General features: G+C 51.2%; 1 protein-coding gene across 4 annotated transcripts in view; it reads right to left on the bottom strand.

Annotated features, from left to right (window-relative positions):
• The window catches only part of dennd4c (DENN/MADD domain containing 4C), a 37,354-nt gene that overhangs the window by 4,324 nt on the left and 12,509 nt on the right, over window positions 1–20,521 (bottom strand). For 2 of the 4 annotated variants that reach the window (XM_035536697.1, XM_027009906.2), the window contains exons 2-25: window positions 19,922–20,232; window positions 14,841–15,093; window positions 14,657–14,726; window positions 12,837–13,006; window positions 12,308–12,549; window positions 12,092–12,158; window positions 11,822–11,880; window positions 11,036–11,180; window positions 10,052–10,227; window positions 9,816–9,916; window positions 9,342–9,560; window positions 8,861–9,006; window positions 8,585–8,623; window positions 7,745–7,872; window positions 7,045–7,177; window positions 4,866–5,072; window positions 4,260–4,388; window positions 3,421–3,568; window positions 2,966–3,115; window positions 2,737–2,871; window positions 2,494–2,634; window positions 1,198–2,342; window positions 724–916; window positions 419–525 (exon numbers count right to left, since the gene is read on the bottom strand). In XM_035536697.1, the coding sequence (XP_035392590.1) occupies window positions 419–525; window positions 724–916; window positions 1,198–2,342; window positions 2,494–2,634; window positions 2,737–2,871; window positions 2,966–3,115; window positions 3,421–3,568; window positions 4,260–4,388; window positions 4,866–5,072; window positions 7,045–7,177; window positions 7,745–7,872; window positions 8,585–8,623; window positions 8,861–9,006; window positions 9,342–9,560; window positions 9,816–9,916; window positions 10,052–10,227; window positions 11,036–11,180; window positions 11,822–11,880; window positions 12,092–12,158; window positions 12,308–12,549; window positions 12,837–13,006; window positions 14,657–14,726; window positions 14,841–15,093; window positions 19,922–20,220 (4,602 nt within the window). In that variant the 5' untranslated portion in view covers window positions 20,221–20,232. The remainder of the gene's footprint in view (window positions 1–418; window positions 526–723; window positions 917–1,197; window positions 2,343–2,493; window positions 2,635–2,736; window positions 2,872–2,965; window positions 3,116–3,420; window positions 3,569–4,259; window positions 4,389–4,865; window positions 5,073–7,044; window positions 7,178–7,744; window positions 7,873–8,584; window positions 8,624–8,860; window positions 9,007–9,341; window positions 9,561–9,815; window positions 9,917–10,051; window positions 10,228–11,035; window positions 11,181–11,821; window positions 11,881–12,091; window positions 12,159–12,307; window positions 12,550–12,836; window positions 13,007–14,656; window positions 14,727–14,840; window positions 15,094–19,921; window positions 20,233–20,521) is intronic. The other 2 variants (XM_035536698.1, XM_035536699.1) reach the window with 2 other exon arrangements.

Below are 20,521 nucleotides of genomic sequence, written 5' to 3'. Positions count from 1 at the left end.
ACACACACACACACGCTATATGACAAATGATATCTTGGACTGACACCACAGATGATGTCTAAGGGAGAAATGCATACAAAAATACTTCACCAGGAAAAGCTTCCTGCTGATGCTTTGGACTAACTGCCTTATCACACCAATCAATAATTAAAGGTGCAGTAACCGATTTCACACTACTTCATCACTTCCTCCTGAGGAGTCCAGCCCACACTTCGAACCCACAATGCTCTTAAAATAAACACTTTCATGAGCTTTAGATACACTTCAGACATCTGGTGTGTTACACTGAACACCCCTGGAGCTCAGCTGGTAGAGTGGGTAGAGCAAAGTGCTAGTAAGACCAAGGTGCACTGGGGATGAGTGCCAAATGCTGTGACGGTGAGTTCCAGGTCTAGTCGGCAGAGGGCGCTGTTCTCACCTCTAAAGCGCAGTTCTGGTAGATGCTGGAGGAGCTGGCGTGGTGAGACGAGCTCTGCACAGACCTCTCCGAGTCGGCTCCCTTCATGGACCTGCCAGGGGTCATGGCTACACCAAAGAGACAGCAGGCTGTTACACACAGCAGAAACACACGCGCCATGCAGTACACCGCAGCAATGAAGGAGGAAGCGCTCAGAGATGAGATGGCTTTAAAACAACCTGTGTGTGTGTGTGTGTGTGTGTGTGTGTGTGTGTGTGTGTGTGTGTGTGTGTGTGTGTGCGCGAAAGAGAGAGTGTGAGACTCACACGCGCTGGGCTGCAGCCGGCCAGTGTCGCTGCTCCCGCTGCTGCCCAGACTGGTGGTGCTCCGCGCGAGGCCGTTGGAGCCCAGGCTGGGCATGAGGCCCCTGGGTAAGGCGTTCTCCGGCCCGCCATTCCCATCGAGGAGCTGCTCCTCCAGCCGGGCGGGGAAGGCCTCCCTGGGCTGGGTCTGCTCCTCCTGGAACCGGCCAAGCGCCAGCGTTAAGGAGAGGCCTCACTCCAAGAAACATTCGCTGCTATTAAAAAATGTATGAGGTGGTCCATAAATAAATTTTACGATTATGTTCCCGAGAGGTTCAACCCCCCCCCCCCCACCTTTCCTTCAACACAAGGACTCGGTAAGATCAATGTAATGACATTCAAGTGGCCTTTCTCTGGTAGACCAAGGCTGGAATGTATTGATTTCATGGGTCCTCGAGTGTAATGACTCTCTTCCGTTTCCCTCATTAATTTGCTCACCTCGTCGTCTGAGTAGTAGGCGGACGACACAGCCCCCCACACCTTGCTGGCCACGGTAGCTGCTTGCTTCATACCCATCTTTAGCATGTCCACTTTAGGCCCCGACAGCAGGGTGTCCATTTTGATGCCCGAGATGGAGTTGATGACGGACCCCAGCGAACCACTCTGGGAGGACTTCACCAGCGCGGTCAGCGAGGTCGACCTTTGGCCCGCCGAGCCAGGGGCTTTCGAGGACTTGCTGGCGAAGGTCTTGGAGCGCGTGACGGCGGGGCAGCGTTTGGGGTTCTCCAGCGGGTCGGGCATTTTCACAGGGCCCGCGGGCAGACTGGACCTCCGCTCCAGGGCCTGGTTGGCGGCCGGCGAGTCCGTACGGGCATGCTTGCCCGACTCCGGCTCCGGCTCCGGCTCCGGCTCCGGCTCGCGTGGAGCCCCCTGGTGCAGCTCCATGCTGGAGGCCTTGGTGCCCAGTGGGCCCTGCAGGTTCATGTACATCTCGATCTCGTCTGCCAGGTTGCGGGAGACCACCGTCGGGACCAGGCGGGCCGACTCCTGGCTCTGAATGGAGGCCAGCTCCTCGCTCTCTGAGGCCAGCTGGGAGAGCGGATCGGCGCCGATTTCTACGTCCTCCCTCTCCACCACCTTGGAGGAGGAGGACGAGGAGCTGCTGGCGCTTCTTCCCGTTCCCTCGCTGCCCTGAGGCGTCTCCGTCACCGTGCCCTTCTCCTCCGTTTTCTTCCCCACTCCGATCCCACCTTTCTCTGCCTCTGCCTCTTTAATCCCGGCCTCGAGGGGCCACGTCACGCTGGGCCCCGCCTCCAGCTCTTTGAAGGCTGGTCCTGGGGCCGCGGTGGGGGGCGGAGTCTTGGTGCCGGAGAAGGCGGCGGCCAGGATCTTGGCGTCGGCGCCCATGTTGTCGGCACTGAGCTCTAGGCTGCTGTTCTTCAGTAGCATGCCCGCGCGGCTCTCTGTGCTGAAGCTGCAGCTGCGCTCGGCGAACGCCTTGGACCGCTGCTGCTGTTGCTGCTGCTGCTGCTGGCCGGCAGGCGGGGCCGAGGGGGCGGAGCCGCCGTCGGGCTCCGGAAGGGCCACGCCCTCGCTCCGGCTGCGAGGCTTGAACAGCTTGCTGCCGCCTGCCGGGCTGCTGCCTGAAAGGGTCCCGGGGAGACGCGCGTTATTTCGCTGTATGTCACGCTCGAGCCTTTTCAAACTGCCGTGTGACACTATCCGTCTGAACAAGACGCGTTCGCCTACAACCCGGTTACCGATTAACCTGGCTGACGGACTGGAGGGACCCACCTGAATCTCCTCTCCCTGGGGGAGCATCGAGGCTGGCGCCGAGCAGTTTGACGATGCTAGCTGGAGGAGGGCTGGGCTCAGCGGGGCTGGGGGGCTCCGACACAGCCACCGCGCTATCCACCGAGCCTGCCGTGTCGTCCCCTGCAGAGGAGTAGCCACCGGGACGGTCGCGTGAGCCGCGCAGTCTCGGGTAGTTAAAGGAACGTTCTTCTATACGTAAACTCGGGTTAGTGGGTGCCTCACCGTTCAGGCTCTTATCCGCTTTTCTCTTGGCATCGTCATCACCGGTGGAGACGGTAAAGGCTGCGGCCTTCGGCGCGTCTGCGGAGTCCTGGTGGAGCTCGTCCTTCGAGCCGTAACCCTGGTCGGACTGGGCACCTTTAAAAAGCAGACACAAAAGGCCGGCGGCGGACCCTGAGCAAAGGCCGAACGCGCGGCCAGGAGTTATGGTGGGGGTGCGACCGGGGCGGACCTGTGCTGCTCTGACTCCCGTGAGCGACGCCTACGATGAGGTGCCGGGAGAAGAGAGTATGCTCGTCCCCGTTGGTTTCGCCAGAGCTGTCGGCACTGCAGTGGCTCAGCCGGTCGCCCTCTCCGTCAGCTATTGCGTCCAGCGACACTACTGTGCAAGCAAAACACACCTCCTTACCTCAGGAATAAGAGGAACTTCAAAAAAAAAAGAAAAGAAAAATGGCTCAAAATATTTATTTTATAAGGTCAAAAGAAACCACACTGTAATGTTTCCAATTACACTACTTTAATAAGTCGCATGTTAAAAGGACAAGAATAAAGAGTAACTGTACGATACAGCGCTCGATGTCTGGCCAACACTGTTGCAAACGCAAATGCCAACTTTGCTGAGTGAAATGAACTGCAACGAAGGGAGTCTGAGCACCTCCCTGACCAGTTCATGGCGCGGCCCCTCACCTGCTGTAATGGGGGGAGGTCTTTTAGAGTGGGCCGACCCCCGCAGGGCCCGTTTGAACTGGGCCACCCCTCGCACCACATTCCGGACTTTGGTCCACATGACCTGGCCACTGCGATTCTGGCTAGGCCAAGTGCTCTCCAGGACAGCCTGCGGCAACGCACACACAAACACAGAGGTCAGTGTAACCATAACAACCTGCCTTTCCCAATGGCAACACAGGAAGATTTTTAACATTCCCCTTTAGCAACAGAGAAATGTCCAGACAACTGTACACTCCGCAGGACGGTGATCTGCCGGAGCGTGTAGCCGATTGTCGAAGCCGACACCCTCACACACTGATGAGGAAGCTTTTCCGTGCTTGACGTGGCGTGGCATAAATGCCGACATTTAATTAACTTTGCTTTGAAATTATGTTTTAATTCTAGTAATTAGTAATATTCTATATCATGATTTCAGCCAGTCGTTCACTGGTTTATCCTGCACCGAATGAGCCTGTATTGCCAGGCGCTGCAGTACTAGGGAGTACAAGCTTTGACTGACAGTCTGTGTATGAAATGGCAAAATTCATCTGTCCTCCAGGGATTTTAGTGTCTCTGGAGTTTTAGGGACACTTAGGAGTGCTGCTCATTTACACACAGTGTACTCACACTACAAGTCACCCTGAATCCAATCCAAGATGAGCTGTACCGAGACTAAACCAAAAAGTAGCACATCGTATTACAGGCTCTGTACAAATTACATAACCTGAAAATGTTTCTTATTGGCCTGGTTAATAATTTAGTTCTGGTCACAGTATGGAGTATTTTCATGCAGGACTGTGACGGACGCAGCATGCTACCTTGTTGTAGTATCCGTAAGTGATGGCGTTGGCCTCGACTCCAGCTTTCTTCATCTCCATTAGGACGAGCACGGCCATGACGGGCATCCCCCAGAGACCGCACAGCTGCATCACCACGCGGTAACACACCTGCCATGCACGCAGATGTGCGCACGCACGCACACACACACACACACACACACACACACGTGCATACACACACACGCGCATACACACACACGCGCACGCACACACACGCGCACGCACACACACACATGCATACACACACACATGCATACACACACACATGCATACACACACACACGTGCATGCACGCGCGCACGTGCACACACACAAATGCAAGCGAACACACACACACACACACACACACACATTTTACTGACTCTTTCACAGATATGTATATCTGTGAAAAACCTCTAATCCTCTCCATATTACACTAACAAATAAAAATGACATTAAAAGAACTTGACAGAAAACTGAACGGTGGCTTCATACACACTCTCATATATACCCCTTAGGCCTAAAAAACACAAAAACAGGCAGACGGACACGTGGGAGGACGTGACCGCCCGGCCGCCCGCTTGGGCACCTGCGCCCCGCGCCCACCTCGTCGAGCACCTCCACCTCAGAGCTTCTCATCTTGATGAGGACGTCGAGTGCCTGCTGCATGGCACCGGGCTTGGACGGGGCCAGTCGCAGTGCCGCCGGCAGGCAGATGAACCACAGGCTGTAGCAGTGGCCGAACAGGCACTTGGCCCACAGCGGCGGGTTCGAGTAGCAGCGCTTCGCCAGCTTGTACGCCAGCTTGACTTCCTGCGGGGAGAGAGGCAGGAGCGCGCCTGCCGTCAGACGAGGAAAAACGCGCAGGGTGTGCGGGGTCACGCTCGGAACAACCTCGAACTCTGGTTACGTTCCAGAAGGTTCTCTTCACCTGTCTGAGAAATTAGCCTGATTTGTTTGAAAAATGACCAGCGAAGCATGCCATTTGCTGGAGAAGGTCCACCCCCATAAGGTTACAGCCACATCTACATAAGAACTCAAATTTATTTTTACATAAAGAACTCAAAATTGCACAAATGATAATCCAGGTACAGATTGTACACTGCAGTAGTCATATTTGTGGCATCTTAGCATTTCGATGGCTCATTTAGCAGGTCATTGCATCAGCAATATTTTCCACATATGGACTTCGATTAAAATGTAATTCGCCGCTCAAAAAAGCCCTGAGAAACGTCTGCTTTGAAAACTGCAACCTCATAGTACAGGCACTAGTATCTTTGTGTACTTTGAACATATTTCCGAGTTAACAGCAGGATTTAATCTCACAGTTGACTCTTGGCACTACTTGCAATTGCTGCAAAAGGCCCCATATGGAGAAGGGTGTAAAACGTAAAAGATTAAACCTAGGGGATTGGAAAAAGAAAAAAGAAAAAAAAATCCTGTATGGAGATATGCAAATCCCCCGAGTGAGAATATTAACTCTCTCTGATCTGAGATGTGTCACAAGTAGAATTTCCCCTTGAAAGTTTATAAATTCCCCTTTCTCCATTTATGGCATTAAAGAGGAACATTCCCTGAAATATTTTCAAAAAATGAATTTCGGCCACCGAAGCCCCTGCTACAGCCTGCTGAGCACACAGTAAACACAGCATAAAAACAAACGGCTCTCTTCGGCGGTGCTGTCCTCACAGGACGAATGGCGAGCGAGAGTGTGGGCAGCTTAAGGACAGGAAGAGCCGGAGGAGAACAGGAGAGAGGGACTGGCAGAGTCGGACAGGTAGTGAGCGGGGGTGTTCCGCTGCGGCATAAGAACGCCACCTGTCCAGGAGAGGGGAACGGCTTCCTCCCTGGCAAATGGTGTCTGCTGTGGCGTCTGCTAAGCGCTTGACTGTTACCCATCCGTGAACATGTTTAACCGGTTTGGATGATGGGGAAAGCCTGGCGGGTATCCAGCTCCACTAAGGAATACGCAGGCACTACCTTTCCATCAACAAAGTGCCGGTGCTCGTGCTGGTCCCAGTGAACCTTTTGAGAAGGTTTGCCAAGCGTCCGCTGGTTTCGGAGCCCAGCGAGTCTGTATCTGGATCTGAGAGTTGCCTGACCTGAATGAGGAGTTGGAGTTCTTTTGTTGAGGGCCAGAATCAACTTCTTCTGCTTTTCAGGACCACCGATGATTCTGCGCTGCTGTTTTTGCTGCGGTTCTTGTGGTTTTTCGTTATAAACGGCAGAAAAGCAGGTAAATAACTTTTGCATGATGGCACCAGGGCCCTTATGCTGTTTGTGTCACAGGGTTGCATCTGAGATCTTGGCAGCGCCAACACAATGCCAGTGGAAAAGTGCTAAGGGTTCGCCAGGAACTCTGCAGGGGTGTACAGACAGCACCGCTCCTCTAATGAGAACACGGGGTTCACCAGGAACTCTCCAAGTGTGGTATATGGAGCACATGACTGAACATGAATGATTATGTATTATACTTAACTGCTTTGCAGTAAACTAAACTGACTTGAGGATAGAGCGTCTACCATTCCTCATTACAAGGGACGCTGACGTTCAGAGTTATGGGATGACACTAGAGAATTAATAGCCAGGGAGTTACGGATTACCGATTTATGGAACAAAGGACTCTGCGATCTGGAAAGCAATTGCATAACCTTCCGAGCTGCTGCACAGACGAGAACGAATGTGCCCGTCTGAGTGAAAAATACCGTTTCCGTCATTTTGAGGTGTGAGGCAGGCCAGGGCACGGCACAGCAGAATGTGCGATGTGCTTGCGTCGGAGTGGCACCTGTTTTGTCCTCTTGGCCAGGAGCGCGGGGCTGCCGGACGCGCTGGCACCTGCCGCTCTGGTGCTGAGCGCCGACTTTGGCTCCCGCGGCCGGTCGAACAGGTCCAGGCGCAGGCCAGGGAAGCTCCCGTAGCTGTGGGAAGGAGGAGCAGTTCGGGAGATGACGACAACGCAACAAAACGCAAAAACTGGGAATATTGCTTACCGCTTATTGTTGTTTTAAGGTAATTAGTCCGAATGAGAAGGTCGGGGAGGGAGAGAGAGAGGGAGAGGGAGAGAGCGCCTGAAGGCAGCCGTAGCCTTAGCCACCTGGCACAGGCTCAAGGTTTGCAAGCTAGTGAACAATGGGCACCGAGTGCCAGTGGAGACATGAAAATAGATGACGTGGGCCTTCTGCTAATGGATAAAAAGCCTTTAGATGCCATTAGACTGCAGTGAGAAAGAAACAGTAGCCGCCTAGAGTAGGTAGGTATTAAAAAGTCTAGTGAAACTGCGGGATGGCATCCGCATAACACAAACGCCAATTGACGCAACCAACACAGGTTTTCACTCCCGTGTGCATTTTATTTGCCCTGAAATGAGCCGTTTAGCGCAAGCACAGCACTATGGCAACGAGCTGGGTCGATCCTGGTGTCCAGTTTACTTCGGCTTCTTTTCTGCAAGTTTCTGTAAGGTTTTAGCGAGGGTGAGGGACACCCACCTGTACTTGGGAGGAGGGTCCGGGCCATCAGAGGGGGGTTCCGGGGGCATGATGAACACGGTGTGCTCGCTCTTCTGAGAGTCGTCCAGCTCCAGCAGACGCGCGTCCTCTGAGCCCTCTCCTTCCACCTGCGGACCGAAGTCACCATCATGATCTCAAGACGCACATCCACTACAAGGATGCCGCAACTCTGGGTGTGTGCCACTTGAGTTCCTAACTCAACTGTTCACCATCATGTTTATACATATGTAATGCTCTTTAAAAAGAAGAGAGAGAGAGAGAGAGAGAGCGCGCGAGAGAGAGATATGGAAGAAGTCCTGACAGTTGAAGTTGAGGAAGCCCTGCCTACAGCCAAACGGGAAGCGTTGTTTTCATACCATAATGCTTTTTACATGGTGGCTTATGGGAGCATTGGTCAGTGGGAGCCATGTCTCGGCGCATTCGGATGACCGATGTGCCAGCACACCCGACAGCAGATGGCAGAGTCAATTATTAACTCGGTTAAACCGACAATACTGCATATGAGTGGTGTCTGCCCTCCGGGCTTAACTTTCCTGAGCTGCCGATCTGGAGGCTGCTACATTAGTGGGCGTCCTGATATTAAACTTCATATGCCCGGCAACGGACCGCCTGGGGTCAGCGCCGTGTGGGCAATTCCTACTCCCGTCACCACCTGGCACGTGTCTAACTTTGTGCGGCCAATCTCACTCGGACACGTTTCCCCCCCTCCGCCTGCAGCGACTTTTAGCGCAACACCCTGGGCGGCTGATGATAATGACAGAGCAGTGCTACGCCAAAAAAAAAAAAAAAAAAAAGTGTTCCACGGAAAATAAGGCTCACCTTTGTGCCTCTGTCTGTTCCTTTATCGGACGGGAAAAGCTGTGAACGAGGCAAGAGAGGAACAAACTCAATCATAGGAAACACTGCTTCCTCTGTTCCTCCCAGCAGGCCCGGAGTTATGTATTACAGCTTAGGAACAGAACAGAGGTTCTTTTACTAGAGGCGTAGAAGCATTTCAAAACAATACGGAGAGTAGATGTGTGGATTCTTTGCAAAAAGGTGAAAGTTCTGGCGGCATCGGCATGGCAGTGGGGAGGCGTGGGTGGGTGCTGGCACCTTTTCGATGCAGTAGTCAAAAAAGGCCAAGCCAGTGTCTTTGTCACTGACGAAGGTGCATTCCTCTATGAAACGTATAAATATTTGGGTCTTGGTAAGCTGGGAGTAGAACTTCTGGTGAGCGCGGTCTCGGCTCTTCAAGAACCCTAGAGGAGGACGTTAAAACGGTCAACGGAACGTCTCGCGACAAACACAAAAGCTAAACAGTAGGAGCCCTCAGATTATATGACCATATAATTGGCTGACCAGGAATTGCACAATTCTGTAAACAGTTCTCAGTACACAGACTTTACAGATTATCTGTCTATGCACACATATTCCCAGCTCAGAGGTTACTTCCTTTCCAGGGTAAAGAGATGCACTAAAACCTCCAGACGGATGAGATCTCAAACCGATAACAAGTCCCTGATTAATCCATTCCTCCCCCCCCCCACTGCCCCCGCACCGAGGTCAGGGTGCGAGGCGTTCGTGCGAGGATTACCCTGCAGGTCGTAGAGCGAGTCGGCGGCGGTGGCCTTCTCCGAGGGGGCCTGTGTGATGGGTTTGAGGTAGAAGCGGTAGCCCTTTAGGATGGTGGCCATGAAGCGCAGGAAAGCCTCCTGGACCTCCATCTCCAGCCCCGCCATTTTACTCTTCCAGGTGAAGTCTGCCTCAAGGGGTGCCATGTCCAACATGGAGCCTTCTGGAGCTGTCCTCCGCACTGGAGTTGCACGGCACGCAAACACGCAACACACACATTGGGGGGGGGGGGGGGGGGGGGGTTAGCGTTGGTTAGGAAACTGATTAAACCACTTGTGGTTTGAAATGCCCCGATAGTCACATAATTATCAGAAAATGTCAAATATACTGAAATCTTGGTGTTTGATCCCACGACATAAGCCCTGTTCTTATCCAATGCCATAAAGGAATGGGGTCAAAGTCCTCCTCACTGGGTGAAGAGTCACGGGCTTCATACCGAGGGTAAGCTGGTGGTGCAGGTTGACCAGAGAGCTGATAAGGTTCTTGCAGGGCTTCTTTGGGAGGTTCTTCCAGTTCGAGTGCTTCTTCTCATCGGATCTGCCAAAAGTGTAAAACACCACCCACAAGTGTTCAAGTGTTACCAGACAGGCATTAGTCCTAGGACGCAGGTACTGGCCATTGCTGGTCACATTGGGAATTGTAAATGGCGTTCCACGTAAAGTTCTGGCTCACAGGTATATAGTGTTGGTGTCCAGATCCACACAAACTACATCTGGCGGGGGGTCATAGAGGTCAAAGTATCTGGAGTCCACTCCAACAATGAAAGGGCACGGGGCGTTCAAGACCCCGGCGAGAGACAGCGGGCACAGTGGGATGTAGGGACACTGCCACTGGAAAGGAAAGATCATCTGGAAGAAGAGATGGAAGGATAGAACAACACGTCAACTTCCTCTGTGGATGGAACTAAATGTTTTAAAGCGCACACACACACGCACACACGCACACACACGCACACACACGCGCACACACACGCGCACACACACGCACACACGCGCACGCACGCACACACACGCACGCGCGCGCGCACGCACACGCACGCACGCACACACACGCACACGCACACACGCACACACGCACACGCGCACACGCACACGCGCACGCACACGCGCACGCACGCGCACACACACGCGCACACACACGCGCACACGCACGCGCACACGCACGCACACGCGCGCACACGCGCGCACGCACACGCGCGCGCACGCACGCACGCGCACGCACACACGCGCACACGCGCACACGCGCACACGCACGCACGCGCACGCACGCACGCACGCACACACACGCACACACACGCGCACACACGCGCACACGCACACACACGCACACACGCACACACACGCACACACGCACGCACACACGCACACACGCGCACACGCACGCACACGCACACACGCACGCACACGCGCACGCGCACGCACACACACGCACGCGCACACGCACGCACACACGCACGCACGCACACACACGCACGCACACACACGCACGCACACACACGCGCACACGCACACACACGCGCACACGCACACACACGCGCACACACGCGCACACACGCGCACGCACGCGCACGCACACGCACGCACACGCACGCACACACACGCACACACACGCACACACACGCGCGCACACACACGCACACACACAACCCCAACTCACCGCCACCACAGCCTCAGCGACACCGGTCAGCACGTCTGGTCTGAGGGAGTGGAGGAGAATCTTGCTCTCTAGCAGGACAAAGTGCAGCAGCGTTGCACAGCTTTCTGGGCCAAGGTTTGTGAGAAGAGTGCTGTAATCGGCCCCGCTGTGTTGGGAAGGAACCGGGGGAATGGAGACGAAACAGCGAGAAGGGAGAGTGTGTCGGGGGGTGGTTCCAACTTCAGGATGCTCAAGAAGCTACGGCCTTTTAGCATCAGCAAACGCCTCTCTATAGTGGCCCAAGGAATACCACGCACACAGCACTAATAGCACTCGAACATCAGACCAACCACGGAACATAAGCGAATAGCTGTGAGGCAGAGGCTCATCCCCTTTGTTACATTAGTGCACCACAGCACGCATATTCTGGAAAGGTGGGGTTTCTACGCTCTCCCCACACGCCCTCGGTAGCACCGCAGAAAGAAAACATCCAAAACGCTGCATGGGGTCCCCCCCCCATCCGTCCGTCCTCTGGAAATGATGAGGAGCTAAAATTCCTCGTTTAAAAAAAAAAAGTAAAAAAATAAATGCTTTCGGGCTGAGAGAGGAATGCATTACACATCAAGCTGAGCGCCTAAGATGGGAACTTTGGGGAGCTCTAAAGCTATTCATATTTGGACATGTAAGTATTTCTTTTTCTGGGCCTGTTTTCTAGAAATGATGACGAGTGGCAGGGGAGCTTTAAAACAGACCATATCTGCACTACCGCTGAAGAAGAGTGAGCGCGCTGGTGATATCGCAGCTTACCTCAGTGGGAGAGGCGTGCACACAGGCTGGGACAGCATTAGGCTGTCATGTGCTGAGAGCTAAGGGACAGAGGGACACACACGGAAAATGGTTTGAAACAAGGAACTAAATCCCCTCCCCGACTCGCCCACCACCCCCCTGGAAAACACAAATTAATTAATGCGCGTTCCCCTTTAAGCATGGTGAGAACGATCTGAACCCTTACTGAAGTGACTGGCAGAAACGCATCGCTGCCTGCTGTTAGGGGCAAATTGGTATTAAGTGCCATACCTGAACCATGATCCTGGGCCTCTGCGGGGATGGGAAGGGAACATTATGCATGAAGTGGGAGATGTGTCTGAAACAGGGGAAGGGGGAGGAGAAGAAGCAAAACCTCAAATTACGTGCTGTGCTGAAAACCCCCCGCTCTGCGTATCGTACGGATCGAGGAACGGGCACGTCTTTAACAAAAGTCCCGAGTCTCGTGGGATTGCTCGCGTGTCTTACTTCTCGATGGGCAGCGGGTCGACGTTGTTGGCCGACAACTTGTAGAGGAACTTGAGGAAGCGTCTGAAGGCTTTGAAGAAGGGCCAGCGGGACAGCAGGCAGATGCACTTGTTGGTGTTGACCGTGCGGTCGGGGACAGGCTTCTTCTCCACGCTGGTGAGAAGGCCGAGCTGAATCTTCTGCTTCTCGCTTAGGTTGTCTGCCGAGTAGAGCTCGTAGAACTGGATGGCAGCGCCGTAGACCTAAAAGTGACGAGGAAAAAAGGCTTTCTGAAGGTTTCTGGAAGGTTCTGGTAGAGGACTGGAAGGATTTAAGAGGTCTTGGTAGATATTGGGGGGGGGGGCTTGGTACATAGCTGAAAAGCTCTTGACAGAGGTTCTGATCTGGATTGAAACTCAAACTGACTGAATGCCAACTAAGGAACGCAACCGGCATGTGTTTCATTAAATTTCCATTCTGTGTGGATCTCATTTCTAAGATGCTTTAAGAGTGCATTTAATTCCCTCTTCACCAGTTAAATGCATCCTACCTTTTCTCCGGAGGAGTTGGTCAGGACGAAAGTGGAGAAGACAGGAAACGGTTGGCGTGCATTTGGGGCCCAGGACTCGATCTTGGCCCCCATGGGAAGGCAGAACAGAGGGACCGACTCCGAGAGGGGGAAAGACTCATAATCTTCCTCTGGGTAGCGAAAGATCAGACCTGGGGTAGCGAGAACATGAGCCATTAGAACCCCTGCGTTTGACTGCACTCTCCTGGCTAGGAAAGGGGACAACAACAACAATCATCATCATCATCTTCCTCCTCCGTGCTTGGAGCATCCAAACGAATTTGCAGATGAAATGCACGACGACCTGTCTAGCGGTGCTCATGAAGCAGCGATAAGAACAAGGGGGTCACTGAATATTATTCATGCACGTTTAATGCCAACGCCTTGCACAGTTCCCACTATTTTACGGTTAAAATCTTTTCGGTTAAAATAAGCCAAGCCAACATAGTATGTCTGATATTCTGCCTCCAAAAAAGAAAAACAAAGAAAGAAAAAATCAAATCCGTGCTTTTACTTCAGTACTGGGTGTTACTGGCCCAGAAAAGTAAGCATGAGAGTTGAACAATTTTCCTTTTGCCGATTGCTATTGCATTATTGGCCTTTGCATTAGTGGGATCACAGACATTTGCAACATGCAACACCCTGTAAGAAACTGCAGACTACTGCATTTGAATATAACGCAAGGTGCCTGGTGACTCCCAATATGCAGTCATAAGTAAGTGCCACACAGAAAGGGGCCCACAACGTTACGATGACATTTGTACTCTTCGGGTGACCTTTTTGATGAGTCAGGCAGTACTCAAGGCTCAAGGGTGCTGGGCATTTCACTGATGGCTTTAGTGTACGATGGCTTTTCACTTCTTACAATGGGCGACAGGCCCCAGTAGCAAAATGAGGCGTGCAGGAAGCTCTGCACTTCAATGATAACTAAGATTAGACTTCACCCAGGAAACGTGTCGAGTGTAGAGATAAAGGCCCAAAAGGGCAATACACTCACGGTAGGCCCTTCAATTCAACGTGGGGTTTTTTTTGTTTTTTTTTGTTTTTTTAAATAACTAGTAAGTAAAAACTAAGTGCTGAATGGCAGACCCTTGGGTGTTATATTACAAAGACCTTCTAGCAGTGGTGTGGCGCAAAAATTCTGGAGCCCCGCCACAACAGACAGGAAAGAGGCCCCCTTTTCAAATGTTATTTTATTTTTATTTTCAAATCCCCTCCAGCGGTGGTCCACCCCCTTAGAAGGAGGCCCTCCTGCAGACCAGGCCCTGGGGGCTCCTGCCCTGCTCCTGTGCCTTTGACGATGGAGACCATCTCAGGACCCTCTCTACTGTGCAGTGTTTCAAAACACCCTTCACAAATGTGTCCTGCCTATGAGATGCAAGGTGAAGTGGATCCACTAACCGGTGAGTTTCGGATTTTCCTGTGAAGCACATAGAACAGCTGCCCTCAGACACGAGCCTGTAAGTCTTTTTTCATTTTATCGGCTCGGTCCTGCGACAGCCAGTTTGGTTTAACAGAGCAGCAACGAGGCACTAAATCATCGTGGGAAAGTCTAGTTCCTCTCGTCCTTGGTCTTGAGGAATTCCTTCGGATTCTTATCTGGGATTCTGTAAAGGGGCGCGGGCCGCATCCATGACAGAGGAGTTGACGTTGAGAGGTTTCCTCCGTGGCCACGTCCTGATTTCACCTCTCAGTCACTGGGGTCATAGGAGCGAGCCTCCCCCCCCCCAAAAAAAAGTTCGATAGAGGGGGAACGAGGGATGGGGGGAGAGTATGAGTGATTGGGGGAGACAAAGACTCACCTGCTTTATAGGTGATGGAGTTGGAGGCTGACACTGACTTCTTGTAACAGAGGTAAACGCTGGAGCCCCACTGAAAACAAGACGAAAGGGAATAAACACGCTGAGGGGGGGGCCACCGCACCCGCTCTGGTTATCGCGGACGTTCCGGCGCTCAAGGTTGGCGTGCACTGTCCCCTGGACTCACCATGCCACAGTTGAGGTTCTTGTCCACCTTAAGGAAGGTGTGGGGGGGGGTCTCGCCCTTGCTGGTGACTATTACACAGATGTCGGTGACGGCCAGGGAGTTCTTCAGCTGGACCGCCGACGCGCGGCGCAGCGTGATGAAGATGCGCTGGGACGTGGCCGAGCTGTTGTTGACGTTGGCGCAGCGGCCGTACGGCGTGGCTTGGATCGCCTCGCATCCTGGCATTAGCTGGTCCTTTCCCTCGTACAGCACCCTGAGAGAGAGAGAGAGAGAGAGAGAGAGAGAGAGAGAATGTGTGTGTGAGAGACACAGTGTGGACACACCCTGCTCCGGATCCCCGCAGAACCAATGTCCGGCTTAGAGCGCTTTTTTTTTTTTGAAACCCTGTATGGTCATGAGGAAAGTGTGGTCTTTACACAGTCTCATAGGTGACACTTGCTGATTTGACAGCACTTTGCATTCCTCTCCTGACTGGGCAGGAACATTTTTTTTCCGGAAATAAGACGTGTGTAAGCATTTTTGTGAGAGAAAGGGAAAGACTGGTAAGGTGAACGTGGATAAGGATGCGCATTCATGGAGGCTTTCTGAGAGCCCCTGACTCTCTGCCCTTTTCCGTGTACTGGGAAAGTCCAGGAGGATGCCCATCACACTGTACCTGGCCTACGTTACATTAGCTCCAGAGATCCCTCCGGCTGCACGGTGCTGGGCCATTACCGCTATAACCCTACAGTCATTTCAGATGCCTGATTTAGCACCTTTTATTATGAACAGATTCCTGACCTGGTTTGTCCTCTGCATGAAATGCATTTTATTAGCCTATATAAACAAAAGTAGACAAAAGTAAGCACTGACTTTGAAGTATGCCATTCTAATTCTCTCTCAGTGCCAAATCCCTCTTGATCCCCTCTGAGTGTTGACTTTCTGAATGTTGAAATTCTTAGAAAACCTGACACTTGCTATAAATGAGACTCTGCTTGCCTCGACTAACAAAGTTTTGGGACTGGAAGGGGAAAACTGCTGAAATTAATGAAAGAGGGAAAAAAATGAATTACATGCAGAGAAAGAACAGCAGTGACAGCAGACTTGAGGTTGAGGCCTGGTCAGCTTTGTTTTCCAAAGGACTTCTGAACTAAAAATCAAGGGATGAGTCATACCGAGCATTATAAAAAAGCCACGAGACAAATTATTCTCCCGGCTGAAATATCTGGCCTTAGCCAGATTGCTTATGGGAGGGAAGCTAGAGAAAATTGCCTTATTTCCACTAAATGGGCACCATGTCTAAATTCATTTTCATGATGAAGTATTCAGATTTTTTCCCCCCAACCTGAGCAGATCTTCGTTTTTTTTTTGTTTTTTTTTAATTCTAGCTAGGCCTGGACATCGGTGCGGGATGAGTTGCTTTGAGGACTTTACGCGAGCGCCGAAACAGACACTTGAGAATGTTTCTTACGTTTTAATAGCTGGCTTTATGGACACTTTAAAAAGAGACCTGGTCTTTAGTCGACCCCCGGTGCTTTTAAAGCTTTGAGAAGCGTGGATACGGTTCCTCTTCTCAGCGGCAGATGACTGGCGGCTTTATTTCCTTCGCTATATGGCCTCTCAGCAGGGCGGCCCAGTCCAAGCCTCGCAAGAAGATCCTGCTGGGACCTGGCCAAGAAGGAAGTTCCTCAGAGGGCCAGGCCATAAAGATCTCGGGGGGCAAAACCAAGGCTCGCGGGAGGATCCTGCTGAAGCCGGGACCAGTCTCCCAGGGAGCTGTACAGAGGAAGTACGAGCCGGTACTTCCTCTGTAAAAAATAAATAAATAAATAAATAAATAAAAAAAGTACGAGCCGGTGCCGAAATGAATAATTCACGCAGCGTGGCTTTTTTTAAATGAGCCGGCTCAAAGCGTCGTCTTGCTCTGACGTTAGCCGTCGTGTGGGCACATTATATCGGGACGGTCCAAAGACATGAAGGAAGTCAGCGCAGAGCATCTTACAATAGAGCAACTCACTGCCCGCGAACCACCTGGGACATGGGCACATGTTGCTGTATGTCCTTTACCTCACTGTGGATAAATCAGTGTTACCTGATAACACCGCCAACCAAACAATGACTGCAAACGGGAGGCAGTCTGATTAAAAGAGCGTCTGGCCTCAGCATTAGGAATATTTCTCCTTCACTACTGTGACTGTGTCATTTCATTTCATTTGGAGGGTCCACAAAGCGATAGCCTACTGCAGCATGAAACCTGTCACCAGCGCAAGCAAAATCACAAGGCAGCCAAATGCAGGCTCCCACAAAGTGAACGTGTAATCATGTCTAAGGTTGTTATGGATAAAACAACTAATTTTGCTGGGGAAAAAAATAAATAAATGAAAAACTAAAAAGAAAATAAAAATCACAAAGAGATCTGAGGTGGAATCGTTGTCGTTTACAAAATCAAGTTCTCTTGAAGTACCTAAACGATGAACGGAACCTCACTGTTTGGTGCAGAGACCCAACCAACTGGGACCGCTTTTCTGTAAACAAAGTGCCGGTGCTCGTGGCAGCGATGGTTCCCATGAACTAGCGAACCATTTAAGAATGGCCCCACATTTCCACTGGGTTGAGAGTCCGATGTTTCCGTCTTGATGTGGGCTTTGATTCCGTCTTGATGTGGGCTTTTCTAATCCAGAAACAAAACCACACTGCAGAAATGCGCTTGTTTGCAAATTTTGCTTCTTTCGTTCAGGACGCATCTAAACGCCCAGAGTCAACCTTTTCTGGGCCATTGATTTATTGCCACTGGTTTTTTTTTTGGCTGCAGTTCTTGTCCCTGCACTTGAAAATGGCAGGAGTGAGAGTGAACGGTCAGGTCCCAGAACACCACAGCCGTGGAACTAGTTTTGATGTCGGTGAACCACGTGCGTTTGCAGTGGAAACGTGCTCCCTGTATAATCCCCGCCGTTGCAAGGCCATTTAACGTTTCAGCAATGGCTCGATCTCGTCTCCTGGGCTGACATTTAGTCTAACTGAATCTTTAATCACGTTTGCACATACGCCGCCAATTCCCACGATGCAGATCGCAGGCTGGCTGTAATAAGGGAGTTGTGATGGTACACTTTGTTCTCCTTTTTGTTATGGATAGGATACAAGAATAAAACACTAAGTTCAGGGGAAAAACATCCAATACATGCAACAGGGAGAGAGAGAGAGAGAGAGAGAGAGAGAGAGAGAGAGAGAGAGAGAGAGAGAGAGAGAGAGAGCACGAGCAGGAGAAAATGAGAAAAACAGAGATAGAGAGGGACAAAGAGCCCCTTTTGAGTACACAGCATTCAGCACGAGAGCTGTTACCAACTTCTCTGAGTGCCTGTGACGAGCAAAGCATGACATAAGCCGTGATGATGCAAGAGAACTCCAAAACTGGTCTGAGCATCCAGACCGACCACTGCATTTCTGCTGGCTATTCAACAGAGCACCAGCAACAGAAATATGCAACTGCTGTAGGTCACGAAATGTGACTGGGTAACATTTCCTAGACCCTTAGGGACAAGCAATGCTATGAGTGACTCTATTCTGCGCCTATTGGGCCTGGTTTAACTTTATCTTCTAAAATTATTTACTCATAGTTTCAGACATTAAAATGATAGAATTCTTGTCTAGAATTTGACACTGGTCCAGAGGTTGCGATATTACTCACTGACTGTGTTCACACTTTCAGTTGATGTCCTAGATCTTGCACACCCCAGTGAGAACTGCAAGATCGAAATTCAAACTTTTTTTTTGGTTTTAACCTCACTTTGAAGTGAGCATGTGCAGAAGAGCTGGTGCACATGCTAGTCTGCTCCCACCGATGTGTCCTCTTCCAAAGCCACGACCTCTCTTTAAACTCTCTGCGACTGCTATGCCTCTTGCCTTTTTTAAAAGATCCCTGCCCAAAAACTCAAATAACCTTCGATGGTCGTTAGTAGTATTTAGTAGTGCTTTCACCGATGCGGGCGCGCTATATGACGAGATTGTGTTGTTAAGTCTGCGGTTGCGGGTCCGTGCCCTGCAGAGGTCTGTTGAGATGATTGGAACCGGTCGGGGAAGAACACCAAACAAGCAAACCAAAACACAAGGAATTGAGCAGTAAGGGCTGAAAGCATCCATAAATGCCCTACATTTCAAATAAAAAGCTCCTGACTTGCTCATGTGCATTTCTAAATGACTTATAAAATGATCAAGTGCACACACGCTCTCTCCGTCTGAGCACATTAATAAGCTACAAAAGTAAAAGCTGCATTAACGACAATAAATCACACCTTTATGGACGTCTACAGCTCAAAGCTCAAATTAAGGTGGTAGCGGCCAAAGAAACCATGGAGGGGAGGATACACTATGTTTAGGCATTTTTATTCCACGATCATGATTATATTATGCATATTAATTTCATGTTGCAGTGTGAACATTTTTTGGGAATGCATCATTCAGGAACAGAGAACTTATAAAAAACACAGGCCTTTTCTGGCCAGAACGGATTCAGTACGGACCACTTGTTGGAAATGTGTGACTAAGGATACGTCTCGCTGGCTGAGTGAAGGATTTGGCCAACCACAATAGTTCTATTATGCAAACCCTTCACAGCAGTGGAAGAGAAGTGTTGCCTCCTACAGGACTGGCAAGAGACGCCGTGATGGGTGAAGAGCATCCTGGACCGGGCCGTTTGCTGTTTACATGCCCCGTAAAAGAGAGCAAACGACTCACAGTGGTGCCGGGTTCCTGAAAGGCACCTGTCAACATGGCATTTGCTTACAGCGCATTTACATTTACTATCTTTCTGCAGACGCTTTTAATCCAATGGGACTTACAGCGGAAAGCACAATATCTGCATAGCACTGATCCACAAGTACATGTAGTCACAAGTGGCTTTTTCAAGTAGCATATCTGACGTGTGAGAAGACCACGGAAGTACAAAGGTTGTTCCTGTGCACTGGCAACGAATAAGGTGCCATGTGCAAAGACAAAATCAAGACGCGGCATGCAAAAGAATAGGAATACGGCAATGACTCAACACAAACAGTACGAAATGAGCATGACACAGGCGCCGGGTTATACATACAAACACACGTACTCACCCAATGTCGCTTAGTGGGGACTTCCCGTGTCCCCTCTTGTAGCAGAGGAACAGCTCAGGGCTCTTAAGGCTGCCGTGGTTGAGGTTGGCCGGCTGCCCGCTGTAGGTGGTCTCGATGCAGGTGAAGCCCTCGGGCGTCGTCTCACCTGCCGACTTGTTGATGATGGCCAGGTCAGTGATGGGGGCCTTGGGGCCACTGGACTTGGCCTCGGACAGGTCCTGCTCAAGCGGCGTGGACTTGTCCGTCAGCCCGGCCACCACAAAGTAGTCCGTCACGCGGTGACCCTTGTCTTCGATCATGGCTGGACGTGCCTGGAAGAGACCACGGAGCAATTTAATGTTTTGTGCGTGCTGAGGTCAAGTAGTTGTCTTGGAGGTCAGGGTCAAAAGGGTCACCGGTAAGATGTTTGCTGGTCAAACACAACTTATGTCCAGCAGTGGCATTTGTGGTCTATATTTGTGGTCGATAACTGCCTACGTGTAAGCAAAGACTTAGGAAAAACATTTTTCCATCAGTTCCTTTTATAACAGTCATCACTGGTGTGCCCATTTTTGTTTTGCTTACAAAACAACGAGCAGGCTTTTTTTTTTAAAGTGGAAC

Source organism: Electrophorus electricus, chromosome 19 (genome assembly GCF_013358815.1).
Source record: "Electrophorus electricus isolate fEleEle1 chromosome 19, fEleEle1.pri, whole genome shotgun sequence".
In the NCBI taxonomy this organism is placed as follows: Eukaryota; Metazoa; Chordata; class Actinopteri; order Gymnotiformes; family Gymnotidae; genus Electrophorus; species Electrophorus electricus.
The sequence above is the reverse complement of the archived record's forward strand: the minus strand, read 5'-3'. Positions and strand labels throughout refer to the sequence as shown.